The 14,559-nt window shown below is 44.0% G+C and overlaps 1 protein-coding gene across 6 annotated transcripts; it reads left to right on the top strand.

The window, feature by feature from the left end:
- The first annotated feature begins 5,138 nt into the window (after positions 1–5,138).
- Positions 5,139–13,834, top strand: tcea3 (transcription elongation factor A (SII), 3). Of its 6 annotated transcripts, XM_041943297.1 has the most exons (16): positions 5,153–5,388; positions 6,128–6,190; positions 6,367–6,472; positions 6,578–6,680; positions 9,901–9,960; positions 10,113–10,184; positions 10,324–10,392; positions 10,486–10,548; positions 10,669–10,743; positions 11,509–11,669; positions 11,814–11,870; positions 11,989–12,143; positions 12,243–12,389; positions 12,929–13,000; positions 13,094–13,112; positions 13,284–13,834. In XM_041943297.1, the coding sequence occupies exons 1-15, from the start codon at positions 5,320–5,322 to the stop codon at positions 13,100–13,102; spliced, it is 1,281 nt and encodes a 426-aa protein (XP_041799231.1). In that variant the 5' UTR covers positions 5,153–5,319; the 3' UTR covers positions 13,103–13,112; positions 13,284–13,834. The 6 variants fall into 6 exon arrangements, with proteins under 6 accessions (XP_041799229.1, XP_041799232.1, XP_041799234.1 ...); XM_041943296.1 differs by having other exon boundaries at positions 13,094–13,834; XM_041943299.1 differs by lacking the exon at positions 9,901–9,960 and having other exon boundaries at positions 13,094–13,834.
- Positions 13,835–14,559: the final 725 nt, after the last annotated feature.

Below are 14,559 nucleotides of genomic sequence, written 5' to 3'. Positions count from 1 at the left end.
CAGTAACACAAACTTTTTTATAGAGGTGATGCAGAAGAGATGAGACAATGTGATGACCTCAGAGGAAGTGTGAATGCACTCTGGTTATTGCTAAGGAACTCGTGCATCCTTTCACAAGACATATGTGAGCAAGTTGCTTTAAGGATGTTCAAAACCTGTAAAAGGGCCTCTGTGCATGGCAGGAGGAAGTATTATAAATATTTGCACTCCTGTTACTCTGAGGCTGAATTTCCATTTGGTTTCATGTACATTGCTGTTTTTCACTGTGTTCTTGTCTTTACATTACAAGAACCATATTGGTGGCCGATAACTCACAGCTCTCTGATGTTCAGGGACACACATTTCCAACACAGGCCAAATGAAGCCAACACTAACCTTACGGTGCAAATGTGTGACATCTGTGGATTTAGATGCTTATGCACAATGTCTTCAGCTAACTGGATCGTTTAGCATTGAGTCCAATTCCTGCTTCTCTCAAATCGCTGCAGTTCCTGTGTATAAATATCCAACCTGCGCAGAATCCACTGCAAAAGCTGCTCATACAGAGAGGAAAGGCAGTTGTCGCAGGTTTTGAACTATGGTGCTCTAATTGGATTAGTGGGCAGTTGAAAAGGAAATGAGAGTAAGAGGGGATTTACACACTAACACAATTTCACCTGTTAGTGTTAGAACTCTGCTTCGTCAGTTTGGACAGCTTTATCTGAAGGGACTGTGGGATGTGATGTTTGCACACAGATCCATTATACCTGAATGAGCTCAATTACTGAATCCCATTTGCAGTTTTCGAATGGAGAGACAAACACAGAGCAGTTGTCAAAATTGCAGTGTTCTTTCGAGCTGCTCCTCCATTCACGACAGACTGATTTGGTTCTTTATTTTGAAGGATTTTTTTCCCTCCCTTTCAGACTTGGGCCAAAGGGGTTATGCACTTGTTTGTCAGCATAAAGCCGAAGCTCAAGCACAAACGGAGAGAGCTCAGAGATCAAATCGCAGCCTTGGGAAGAACCACAGGATCTTTTTGCAGACACACTACACAAATGACTCAGTGTCTGTCCAGCGTGCCAGTGTGTAATTGACGGTTGTGGATAAGTTATAGTACATATTTTACATATCCCTTTCCAGCTTTTCTCGCTTTTAAAGGCATCTTTTGGGCATTCACTGTGCAACAATAGGGTGAATCATTTTCTCTGTGTCATTTCTTCTGCAGCTGGGGTGACACTGTAGTCAGGAGTGGGGTTAAACATCTCTTGCTTAGTGCATAATTCATATTTAGTTTGGTTTGTCATTTAGTTATTTTGGTTGGATTGTGTCTAACGGTGGCACCACCAGTTATTTTGGTCAAAGGGAGGCTAAAATAGTGGCACCACCAAAACTGTTTTGGATATGGCAGATTTGGCGAGTGTGTGTGTGTGTGTGGCAGTAAATAGAGACTTAAGAGACAGCTGAAGATACAAGGATGTTCTTAAAGTCTTTGGGTGGTCCAACCTCACCGGGAGATTCAGGCTACTTTTTGCGAGTGCCAGCGCTGTACAGTGGTCATTATTAGCAGACAAACCAACCCCACCAGGCTGGGATTACCTTCCAGCCAACTGCAGATGTGAACATCTAAACAGTTCTCCCACTCTGTTTTGACATGCTCTATTACAGGTTCTGCATCCTACACCAAAAAAAAAAAAAAAAAAAAAGTAAAAAAAAATTGACAGCTAAATGAAATCATTCATTTTCTGGTCTGATGTCATCCAAAAATTGCCATAATTGCCCAGGCCTGGCGTCTCTGGTCTGTGACTGGCAGAGACACCAGCGCTGGGCGAGGTGCGCGGAGGGGAAAGTAGACTGGGGGATGTTCCCCGCTGGATCTGTGTTAACTCTTTGTCTGATAGAGCATGGGGGATGCACAGCACAGTTAGGGGTGCACGACCACTTTCTGTTTTCTGCTCGGAAAGCAAGAGAAGACAAGACGGGGCTTGATGTGGTCAGACCCGAGAGGCTAATGATAGCCTCAGAACGCCAGCGGCAGAGGCTCGGGGTACTTCAGTGCAGTGTATGGGAATGCACACAGATGCAGTTATGTAACCATGTACAGCCTGAGAGCCAGCAGGAATCCAGAGTGAGGGGAGACTCGCCGACTGCACAGAACATCAGGGACTCAATCTTTTCAGCAAAATCCCCATCTCCGCTGTCTCAAGGACAGACCGTCTTCTTTTGTGTGTACTTCTCCTTCGCAGTGGCAGAAGCATTCAGATCCTTCACGTCAGTAAAAGCAGCAATACCACAATGCAAAAATACTCCCAGAGCAAATGACTGAGTGTCAAGTTGACGGGGTTGTAACTCTGCTGTTCCCTCAGCTCTACAGAGAGTTTCCGTTTCTTTCAGTTCGTCGCTTCGGCTTTAAGGCCCACAAGTTTGCTGTTTTGGTCTGCTCTCACCGTTTGCATGAATGCCGTTTCGAGAGGCAGCTGTTTACAGAAAACAAGCTCTAAAAACTCACTGCACACCACCTGCTCAGTACCGGACAGTAGACAGGCACAGTTAGCGACTAGTTCATGCACAAAATGCAGCATTTAGCAACTTAAGAGCCCAATGTTTCCCTCAGGAATTGCCAGAGATCAAAAACTAAGAGAGTGACAACTGGACTCACATTTATTAAGTGGACAGAGGCAGGACCGCAAATGAATTATAATGTTGCTCCATATGTGCTGGATGTTTGCTGACAAGTTCACAATATTAATAATAATTATAATAAACACTTAAGTGTATATGTCACTGTTGTGATCGCAGCTTCTTTCTGCTGCTCCAAAGTGACCAAAGAAATGTTTTCATTTTCATTTTCATCAAGTAAAAATAAGATTAATATTACTGTTTAATTCATGTGTAAGTAGCATACTACAGTTGTTTAGGCTGGTGTCAATGTTAAATACTATTGAGTAATTGAATCTATAATCATTATTTGAGATGATCAAATTGTAAAATTGTTATCTGACAAGGAAGTAAAAATTACAATATTTGCCTCTGAAGTGCAGTGAAGCAGAAAGCATTAACTGGGAGGAGTCAAGTCAAGGGCCACAAAGTTGCACTTCTGTACAGCTCTTGAGTAAATAGGTTTTATTCCACTGCTGCTCCTTTGTAACTGGTACAGATGGATGGAAAATGTAATAATTCTTAATATTTGTGCACCAGCCCAATTTGAGGTTGCAGAACCAAGCTGGTGGTACAAAGTATAAACAGTTCTTTTCTTAAGAATGAAGAGATCAGTTTATTTAGTCTGAGTGTCTGGGAAAGGGGTCAGAGAGTTGCAGGAGGGGGAGCAGCTCTTTTTCAGCCCCAAGCTGAAGGGTTTAGTACACGGAGTTAGAGGATGCCGTGGGTTGATCTTGATCACTGGTTCTTCCTCTTGGCCCGCTTCCTCTCTTACCTCACGGTGACCCGTCCTACTTCTTCAGTTGGCCGGCGCTATCTCTACCTGCCAGACACACTGCTGTCTGCAGGCGGAGGCAGGGACGAGCTTTACACTCAGCCTGTTGTGTAAGAGATGTGTAAAGAGCTAATTCTCTTTCCTCAAGACAAGCTCCGGGACTGTACTTTCACCCGCCGTCATTAACGCAGTGATCTCCAAATCCCTGCCCACAAACAAGAGTGTCACAGCTGATTACCGGGACGAGGATCATATTTTCAGGTTTTAAATTTGACACTGTTGCACAGTAAATCTGAACACTTCCACTTTACCTTTAGGGCAGACTTTTATGTTTTCCAGCCAATGCTGCTCTGTAATGACATACAATTATGTTAGAGAGCATTGCCGTCTACATAAACTGCGTCCATGTAAACTGTTGGGTATGAGTACATTTCTAGACAGAGAAATCCAAACCAATTAAAACCTCAACTCTTCCCCACAGATATTTGATCTAACTTCAAAAACAAGCTGCTGCAACTTGCATCTTTCATGTCCTTGATTCCCACAGCCGTCGAGACATCCAGCAGCAGGGACGTCTCGGAGATCTGAACTGTAGCGAGGCTCAGTTCCCGGTGGACTGTGGGAGGATGCTTTCATGCCTCTTGGTTCTGGGAGCGTGTTTCCCCTGGAGGAGATTTTCTATGAAAACAGTCTGTAAGTGATTGCTTCCAAGAATTTGTCAGACATGATATATGTATAAACACATTTTTACAAGGGTACATAGTACCTTGTAGAAAGCATTTGCTTGAGTAATTACAAGTAATTTCATTCTCTGAATGTTTGTCTACCTGACCTCAGATAGCTCACTGTGTACACCACAGGGCTCCATGGAAGGAGCAGCAAAGTCACGTGCAATTACAGGCTCAAGTCCTTTAAAATAATACCATCCCAGTTCAGTATTAGGATAGTTTAGCATCACTTCAAACGCTGGGTGCCTGCATGTCCTGGAAAACAGCTCACATACAGTCAACATTCATACTTTCACAATGAGTGTTTCTGCAAACAGGAAGAAGAAGAATAGACATTTTTTATTTTATTTTATGAAGTCTCAATGAGCCCAAAGGGAACGTGAAGTCTTCAGATTAAACAAATTGAAGCAAATGACAGCTGATGCAAAGTCAGTGCTTTCAAGCCGAAATCTTCAGTTAACTCTGGTGAAAGGCTCTGATCAGCAGGCCCGTGAAGTTGCGTTGGGTTACGCAGACTTGCATCACAGCACCCTCTGGTGGCAAAAGCGTATACACGAAACCAGGAGCAGATATTCACCACGTTCACTTCATGTGAACGGCGGTGAAAATCTGATCTCTCCACGTACTTCACGCTGACCAAAAAAACTCCAAAAACACTGCAGAGATCTGTGCGTTTCGGCGCTGAACTTGCGTTTGAGGTAACAGCCATGTAGTAAACTGTGATCTGGTGTCAGGTTGCTCTCTGGCACAGCGGCAACTGGCGCTGGTGTGCAAATAACTGGTGATAAACTGCAGCCAGAGAAATACACACGACGGTATATGAAGCCATTACGACTTTTCAAAAAAGACTAAAGACTGCAGCTGATTGGCTACTTGAAACGCACACATGAAGAAGCGTTTAAAGAGTTTGGCGCTTTGTAAGAACTTCACATGAACCACTTTGCTGTCTGTGTTGTCCTATGTGTCAGCTCGAGCGTCTATATTTAGTTGTTGTCATGTGTCGTGCTGGTCAGCTGGGACCCCGCAGCAGGACACGCCTCTGGGCTGAATGGATCGCGCCGTGCGTAAAGTCCGACCTGCAGCGGATCCAAACTTTTTGTTTTTGTTACTCCATTTCACGCTTTTTAATAAGCATCCACTCTACGTTGTTGCGTCGCTTTCAGTCGAGTAAATGCAGCGATGACGCGAGAGGAAGATCTCATCCGGATTGCAAAAAAACTGGACAAGATGGTGTCTAGAAATAACACGGTGAGGCTGGAGTTTGACACCTACAGGTGGCGCGTTGTGCTGCCACCTCGTGCTGTTGCAGGAGGCCCATCTGAAAATGGTTTCCTCCGGGTTTACGTTGACGATATGTTAGATTTCTGTCTGTAATTGGAACGTGTGCACATGTGTAATATGAACCAGACTGTCCTGTAACAAATGACTAACAGGTGTTTGGCGGACATTTCGCTCGCGGGACGCCTCGGCGTCGGAGTGTCCGGCGCCACATGGGCCCCGTCATGTCCACTTGTCGTGGGCTTTGTGCAGATCTTTCGCTGGTGTCCATATTGATCAGTGACTCGTGCAACAGGCAGTAAACACCGCGGCCTGTGGGCAAGGTCGAGGGTATTGTGACTGACTCCGCAAACAGGACGTTGTTCCATGGCGCCCTCGCACAGTTGGAGCGCAGTGCAAACGAGAATGAAGCGCTCAATAACAACTGTGCAAACTGCGTGAGATCAGGACGGAGCAAGCAGTCACAGACATGTTCATTCAATGCCTGTTGTGACAGAAGTTAATAGAATCAATGTTGATTTGCTGTGAAACGCTGCTGAGCGCTTTAAGATACAGAAGTGAAACTCTTGCTGCTTATCAGTTTTTTTTAAACGTTTATGTTTGCATGCTGTCAGATCTGCACTTTCACACCGTCCTTACACGGCTCCAGATAAACACAATCAGGATTTCGAGGTTAGAAGTGTAAATGATGGCTGTTCTGTGCGTGCAGGAGGGTGCCATGGACCTGCTGAGGGAACTGAAAGGTTTCAACATGACACTCAGGCTTCTGCAGGTAGGCTCCAGGGTGCTGCATTAGATGTACACAAAGCTTTACATCAGGATGCAGTTTTACCATTTGTTTTCAACTCATTAACTAATTAAAACAGTGCAAGAATGATTAAACCAACACAACATGGTGAATGCATGATTACTAAAGCTCACAATGTACTGTGGGTGTGTTTGTTTTAGGAAACGAGGATCGGCATGTCTGTGAACGGTATCAGGAAGCACTGCACAGATGAGGAAGTCATTGCCTTGGCGAAGGTCCTCATCAAAGACTGGAAAAGGCTTCTGGGTACTCCATGATTTACATACATGCATGATTTACAGAGCAGTTAAATAGTAGTGTGTGCAATCACTGACCGGTTTGCCGATATGATTCATTCAAACATTCACACAGACTCTGGCCATTCTCACCCTGAGAAACCATCTGAAATGAACGGTCTGAACTCCAGCAAAGCAGCGATGTCTCCGAACAGTTCGCCGTCTGAGACGCAGAGCAGGTCAGTGCTTCCTTCACAGGTAACGTGATATTTGACAGGAAGCAGAGACATGGTGAAATCAAGTTCTGGTCAGTATCAGCACACCTGCAACACCCGCCTGCTGCTGTGGCCTCCAAATAGAACATGAAACAATGCTGGAAGTGCAGACATTCAGAGAAATGGTGAGATGTTTGTCATCCACCATGATCCACTATACTACAGTATTGGTATATGTGAAGATGTTTATGTGTCATGACACTTGAAAAACAGCCCCACATGCAACAACAGCTCTGTCAAAAAGCACTGAAGAGATTAAAAGATGAAGTAAAATGTCAGGAGTCGCAGCGACTGCCTGGAGGCGACGCTGTAGCAGGATATCCAGACATAAATGAGTAATTCTTTCAGAGTGATGCAAAATGCTGTAAACACATTTGTTTGTTTCTTTGCAGCGAAAGCTTTTAAGTCCTTCTATTTTTACCTTGTTGTTATTCAAGTAGCATTGCATCATCATTTTGAGCAAGTACAGTTTTCTACCCACTGACAGCTGTAAGTGGTCTTACGTCATTCTTACGTGCAGTATTGCAAGGGAAAATATATTAACCTCTGGAGAGAGCAGTAAATGTCAGGAGCAGACCGATCTCACAAGTGTCCAAAGCACCAATGACGGTGCTTTACGACTTAAAATGAAAACTATGACAGAAGCATCAAATGTATTCACCTGTTGTAAGTGAAGTTAGACGGACGGTGCTGCAGTGTGTCTGCGCTCACTCAGGTTATTTTTCAAGATCGTCGTGTTTACAAGTGCAAACACAGGACATTTGTAAAGAGGCTGTGATACTAGAGATATCCTCTCAGCGTGTTTTTGCATTGAGTTTTCATCTGAAACACTGAATTAATAATAATTAAGTAATAATTACCTGCTGTTCATATTGGTCCTCATGTGGTTTATGTCCCGTCCGCAGAGGAATTTGCATTTCTAAAAAGTCGGAATTTGTATCCGTAGAGTTGTGTTTGCACTCACTCATGGATTTTAGTTGCGTCAGGGGGAGATTATTTTAATTTTATTCCTGTCCAAATGGGGTCTAAATTGCATTATAACAGCAAACCTGACGTAGGTGAAACTGGTCAGTGTTTGCTGGCGCTTGAACAGAGGTAAAAATGATACTTCCTTTGTTTCTGTTAGTCACAGGAGGCTGGATGTCAAACCGAAACAGGACTCAGATCCTGACAAAAAGCACTCCAGTAAAAACAGAAAAGAAAAACATCATGACGAAAACAAAAGCAAAAAGAGACATGCGGATGACCTCAGCGATGAGAAACACCTGGAGGAGCCCCAAAATGAGAAACATCCCCATGAAATCAGAAAAGAGAAGCATCTAGAAGAATCCAAACCTGCGGAGGACGCCCGACTGCAAGTAGATAACAGGAAACAGAAGCAAGACCTGCAGAGCGAGAAACACAAGCCAGAACCAGGGAAAGAAAGGCCGTTAGAGGAACCAAAAAAGACGAGACACGTGGAAGAGGTCAAGAAGGAGAAACACCCGGAGGAGCCCAAGAAGCACAGCTACGCTGATGACGTGAAGAAGGACAAACTCAGAGAGGAAAACAGACACGAGAGGCCGATAAACGCAGTGCAACGAGCGAGACCGCAGAGCGACCCCCAGAGAGAGAAACCTGCTGATGTCCACAAACCAATATTTGAAAGGTGAGAGGAAAGTGGCTGGTTATTAAAGCTGGTTATTGCACGTGAGAAACCTCCAGCAGAGCCTCACAGTGAAGTCTTTGTTTCAGGAGAGGAGTGTTGGACAGCAGTATTCTGTATCCCACCCGCTTCCCCTCTCCTCCTCGACCTGCTCGGCCTCTTCTCCCGATCAAACGCCCCTCTCTGGACCTGAGGAAAGACAGGTCAGGACTCTTGCATGGCCTGAGCTGTAGAGCGTGACGGACTGAAACGCTCCCACTGATACTGCATGGCATAAGCGTTTGTGAGTCACTCATATCTGTCCCTGCAGTGTCCTAACCGCTCTCTTGGGCGAGCAGGATACCCGCTGTGCATGGTGCATGCTGTGATGGGTCAGTCAGGTGTGCCTTTACTTAAAAGGACTTCGTATTGAAATGCATGCCGCAACGTCGGAGACTCTTGAGTTGCTGCGCTCTGATCTCTGCTGCTGTGATGTTTGCTCAGGAAGGACAGTAAAGACTCTTCCTCCCGACCCCCTCGTCCTCCCGCTCCCCGACCCACCTCTCCTCCGGCCAAGCGTCCTTCACTGGAATTAAAGAAAGAGAGGTGAAACGATTTGTCATTGAGTTTAGTGCCGAGAAGTTTTAAGGACTTAAAGGGAAAACTCAAAGCAAATGTTCATTTTCACATCAGGAAAGTTCCACCGGACCCAAACGCTCCCATTGCTCCTCTTCCTCTTCACCTTCATCCTCCTCCACCAAGGTCAGGGTCTGCATGCCCGCTGCATTGCCTCACATTAATATTCGCTCCCACCTTGAGGTGGTTCATCTCAGCTCAAAGGCGTATTCTCATTTAGAAAAGAGGCTCCGGACCCCAACGCTCCTCTTCCTCCACTTCCTCTTCACCTTCACCCTCCGCCTCCCCTGAAGCGCCCCTCGCTGGACGGGAAGAAGGAGAGGTCTGGATCAGATGAGTTCTCATTACAGACTGCATGTAGCCACCGCCTTGGTTATTTTGGAAAAAATAACCCGTAATTTCATTTGGCGCTTCTTCTCTGCATTGAATCCTTGTGTTGTTTGCCACAGCAGGAAGGAGGCGTCAGACTCCAAACCTCCTTCACAGAAGAAGACGTCAGATCACGTGAAGAAAGACAGGTCCGGGATGTGGGAGCTGCTCTGGCTCTCGTTCATCCTTGAAAAACCACTTTGCTGTTGTCTCCGGAGGATCAGTGACCTCAGACTTAAGTCTCCAGTTGTCGTTTGTTTTAGAAGAAATGTTGACACAGAGCTCGAGTGCAGCGCTGTTAGCAGAGTTGTATCAGTGATTCATCTTTTTCTTTTCACACGACTACAAAGGAAATAACACAAAAAACTCTTTTTACAGTATAGCAGGTAGAAATTAAAGGATAAGCTTTGTCAGATTTAAAAATTTTGAAAGGCTTATAATGAATTCTCCCTTTGCTTAAATATCCTCTCAACACTGACGTCTTATTTCAGGCTGGTGTTCAGTAACTCACTGTAAGAAGAGTCTAGTAGCAGATATTCTGTTTTCTTTTTGCAGGAAAGAGTCATCGGATAACAAATTGTCTCAAAAACACTCCGATGAAGCCAAGAGAGACAGGTTGGCGAGTTACGAGTGTGAAAATGCTTGTTGAGCTGTGGGTGTGATACGCGGTGGTCATATGACTAGAGCTCCCACGAGGAGCTCGCCTTTTATACGTTTACTGTGAGTGGTTTTCTTTAAAGAGTCAAACAAATGTTTCCTTTTGTCAGGAGCGATTCATCCGACTGTAAACCAGTTCTGCCCAGAAAGCCCAGTGTGGACGTCAAAAAAGAAAAACACAGGTTTGAAGGAGCAGGAAAATGTACTCTGCAGTACATTACACTTTGGTTTTACGCTACTTCACGTCCGACATAATCTTAAGAGTGTATTTGACTTTTTTAAGCAAGGTGTCAAGCGTCACAGCTCTTTTCGTCGTTGCAGGAAGGACTCCTGCGACTCGAAGCCTGGCCAGCCTGTGAAACGTCACTCAGCTGACTCCAAACCTGACAGGTAGGGCTGGTGTGCACCGCTTTCAACCTCACTCATACTTAGAAATGAAAAAGAAAGAAAAATGCTGAGAAAATCCATAATTCCTGACTGCAGGCGGGAATCCACTGATTCAAAGAAAAGCAGCTCACCTCCAGCAAAGAAGCTAACAGCTGAAAGGTAAAAGAAAGAGAAGGAAGTGCTCATTAGAATTTCACTGAAGTGCTGACCATGTGGGGAAGAGTTGGAGGTTTGTTGCAAAGGAAAGTGTGAAGATGATTGTATTGATTTGTCTTATAGGAGAGAGTCTCATGGCTCCAAGACCTCTCAGCCTGGACCTCCACAGAGGAAGCCCTCGACTGACAGCAGTGAGAGGTATCCTAATATGATTGTTTTTAATCAATATTAATCAATTGGTTTCAGACCTCGAACCCCAGTTTCCTTGCTGAAAGTCCTGTATTTAACCCATCCAGTCACCACAGCCTCCTCCTTACATGGACTTTTTGCTCTTTATGCTCCATCACCTGGTGACAGGTGTAAACAGCCGAGTGGCTGCGTGTGACTCATCTTCAGGTTCATTTTTTGGGGTTTTATTGTCTCTTGGCTCTCGTCAGCCTCCTTTCCAGCAGCAGCCAGATGTTTTTGGTGCTAAAGGCGACCTGGCCGACACCAAACAACAGACAAGGTTAGCAACCGGCTGGTGAGCGTTGCGGAGCATTAAGCAGACAAATGAGTCCGATTTTTCCCTCAGGAGTTGGTGGAGACCAAAAACAGAGCTAAAAAGGGAATATTGGCCAAAAACACAAATACAGTGAATGCTTATGCTATGTTTGCTGTATGTTTAAGTAAGTAATTGTATGCTAACATACAATTACTTACTTACATATGAGCCATAGTATCTCATTGTGATAATATGTCACCAATGGGGCTCAGTTGACATGTGCATCCTTTAAATGATGCCAAATTTGGATTTCAACTTTGTTTAATTTGTCTAATTTTAGTTTAATATATTTAATACAAGTCAGAAATGTTCTGAAGGAGGTCTATTGACTGACTCTCCTTCCTGATGTCATATCAGATCGAATACACCAGTGATGCTCAACATGCCCTGTGATTGCTGTGATGTGTCCTTTTCTGCAGGAAAGGCAAAAGCGACACCCCTAAAACTCCCACCACCCCGACCAGCCCCATGTCACCCGGCTTCAGTTCAGCCGGGGGTCCACTGCCCCCTCACCTCACAACCGGAGACTCCGTCAGAGACAAGTGCATTGAGATGCTGGCTGCTGCCCTGCGCACAGACAGTGAGGCCAAGATTACACTTTCTCACTGAGAGCACGCACACAGCAGCGAGTGACACAGACAGCACAGCAGAATATTACATAAGCAACACACACAAATATCACTGCACACGCAGATCGACATGAAATATTTTTCTCTATTCACAGATGACTACAAAGATTTTGGAACTAACTGTGAAAGCATGGCTGCAGAGATTGAAGATCATATCCTTCAATTTAGTCTCTTATTTGCTGTTTTGACTTGTAGTTCATTCATTGATGATCAACATGCCTCATTTAACATTATTAGTATGATCAGATCTCCCTTGACTGCACGTCGCACATATCTACCAGGAGATAAAGGCCACAGATATGAAATATAAAAACAGAGTCCGCAGCCGCATCAGCAACTTGAAGGACCCAAAGAACCCTGGTCTTCGCCGAAACGTACTCGCAGGAAGCATCGAATTAAGCCGCATCGCCTCCATGTCTGCTGAGGTACAGAACGCGCCGATGCACTCCCTTTATGAACTCCCCCTTGAATTACTCCACATTGTCCGCTCTGCTCCATCCTTTCCCATCTCTGTCTTTCTGTAGGAGATGGCCAGCGATGAGCTGAAGCAGCTGAGGAACGTTCTCACCCAGGAGGCCATCAGGGAACACCAAATGGCCAAAACGGGTGGCACCACCACCGACCTGCTGCAGTGCGGCAAGTGCAAGAAGAAGAACTGCACCTACAACCAGGTGAGCATACATATAGGCACGAACACGCAGGCACGGGTTTCAACAAAGCAAAACTAATCATCAGTGAAAGAAAAACATTTGAACATTTTTTATAAAAAGAAGTACCAAGAAGAGGAGGATGCAAGATGGTGGAAGGAAACTGGCTGTGAAGTGACATTGTGTTTTGCCTTTTCACAGGGAGAGCGTCCTTAAAATCCAGATTCAAAGTATTACATACTTCAGCTTATACATAAATTCATAAGTGACATGTATTTATGTGCAGTTTTGAGAGGACAGTGGATAGAATAATGGTTTATTTGTTTTAGTGCGAAAAAGAAACAGTAAATGTTAAGTATGGGTAGGATTAGTGCTGTGGATTAATTCAGCTTTGACGATATTGGAACTGCTTTATGAATTTTGTGCTTTTGAGATCTTATTCTTTAATTAGATCGTGTGTGTGTGTGTGTGTGTGTGTGTGTGTGTGTGTGTGTGTGTGTGTGTGTGTGTGTGTGTGTGTGTGTGTGTGTGTGCGCGTGTGTGTGCGCGCGCGTGTGTTGTAGGTGCAGACACGCAGTGCTGATGAGCCAATGACCACATTTGTCCTGTGTAATGAGTGTGGTAACCGCTGGAAGGTGAGTCTGTCCACCTTTGTTTCAACTCCTAGTTTTTATACTTTTTTTTGAATCATTTAAACAGACTTTTGTTTTTTTCTTCTTTACTTTCAGTTCTGCTGATGCCTTCCAGGTGAATCCACATGTTTTTTTTTTCTGAGCATATTGAACTGCATTTTCTATAATGGGAGGGGGGGGGGAGTTTATAAATGAACTATCGCAGCTTGTGATTTAAACAGATAATAGTGTTCTTACAATTTTTACTTGAAATTTTGAGATTTGTAAGCATGTGCTTATAATCAAGGTTTGCTTTGTATGGAACTGAAGACTGAGCATGAACGTCAGTTAATGACTGTTGGAGCAAAGAGTGCTGATCACGGTGCTGTCACCATGGAGAGACCAGCCAGTTAATATGCTGTGCCATATTACAGCTGTTCACTTTGTATATATCCAATTCCAATAAAACTGCATAGATCATCAGTACGATGGCTTCCAAACTCACATTTAATAAAAAACATTTGACAATCAGTCTTTGTCACTTCCCAGAGTATCATCATCATCATCATTAATGTTTATCACTAACTGTTATCACTACTTTTAAGCATGATTTGAGTGCACATTTTAAATTTTTTATTTTTTTAATTTATTTGGGCATTATGACTGGTTCACAACAGTTCTGTAAACTCTGATAAGTATTTGGTTTTTATGATTTCAATAAACACATCTGGTTCGACCGAACTGAAGAAGAAAAGAAAGACTGAGCAATGCAAACTGCACCTCATCTACAATGTGCTCATGTTCCAGGATTTTAACACACAGTATAACTGACATGTTTATGAATAAATACAGAGTTAAGTGCCAGATGTTTTTTTTTTTTTTTTAATGAAAAAGGTGTCGGTCATTGGATCGTTTTTCTGTTGCACCACTGAAAACATACAGTAGATGGCAACAATTCAGCTCCAAACACAGGCAGCATCAGTCCCCACGACTCACTTATTCTCTCTTCAGGTTACCGAGCACAAATTAGACGCTTGCTCATTAGTGCCAGTCCAACAGGCTTGTGAAGCCAGAGGGAAGAGCTGCTGAAGAGTAATGTGACGATATTAAAGCCGTTCAGCAGCTTTCAACAAAGCAAACCTTCTCCCTGAGCATTTCTGATATTGGCACATGAGAAATATGTTTTAAATTATACCAATTCTGTGTTTTTTTTAGAAATTGTGTCACATACAGTCCAGTCAGTATATGAATATCAAATGTGGTGCTAATGTGAGAGGTATGGTCTGTATGTCGGTAGAAATAATAGAAAGGAAAGTCTTCCCTCTGGCTTAGTATCCACCATCTGGTTTCCTGTGAGTTGAAACCACATTCATTTACTACTTCTGCCTCATTGCCACCATTAAAAATCCTCTGTTGATGTGCAGGCAGAGCTCAGAAAGCATCACCGCTGACTGTGTTATTCTACACTGGTGCATTGGTGTTATGATCATTATCTCTCTTTCGACCTGCTGAGAGTAAGCAGGAAAATGTCACCTCCAGTACTTAAACGTAACACACACGCACATAAACAGGAATATAAAAAA

This window comes from Chelmon rostratus, chromosome 8, assembly GCF_017976325.1.
Source record: "Chelmon rostratus isolate fCheRos1 chromosome 8, fCheRos1.pri, whole genome shotgun sequence".
NCBI lineage: Eukaryota > Metazoa > Chordata > Actinopteri > Chaetodontiformes > Chaetodontidae > Chelmon > Chelmon rostratus.
This window is presented reverse-complemented; position numbering and strand designations above follow the sequence as displayed.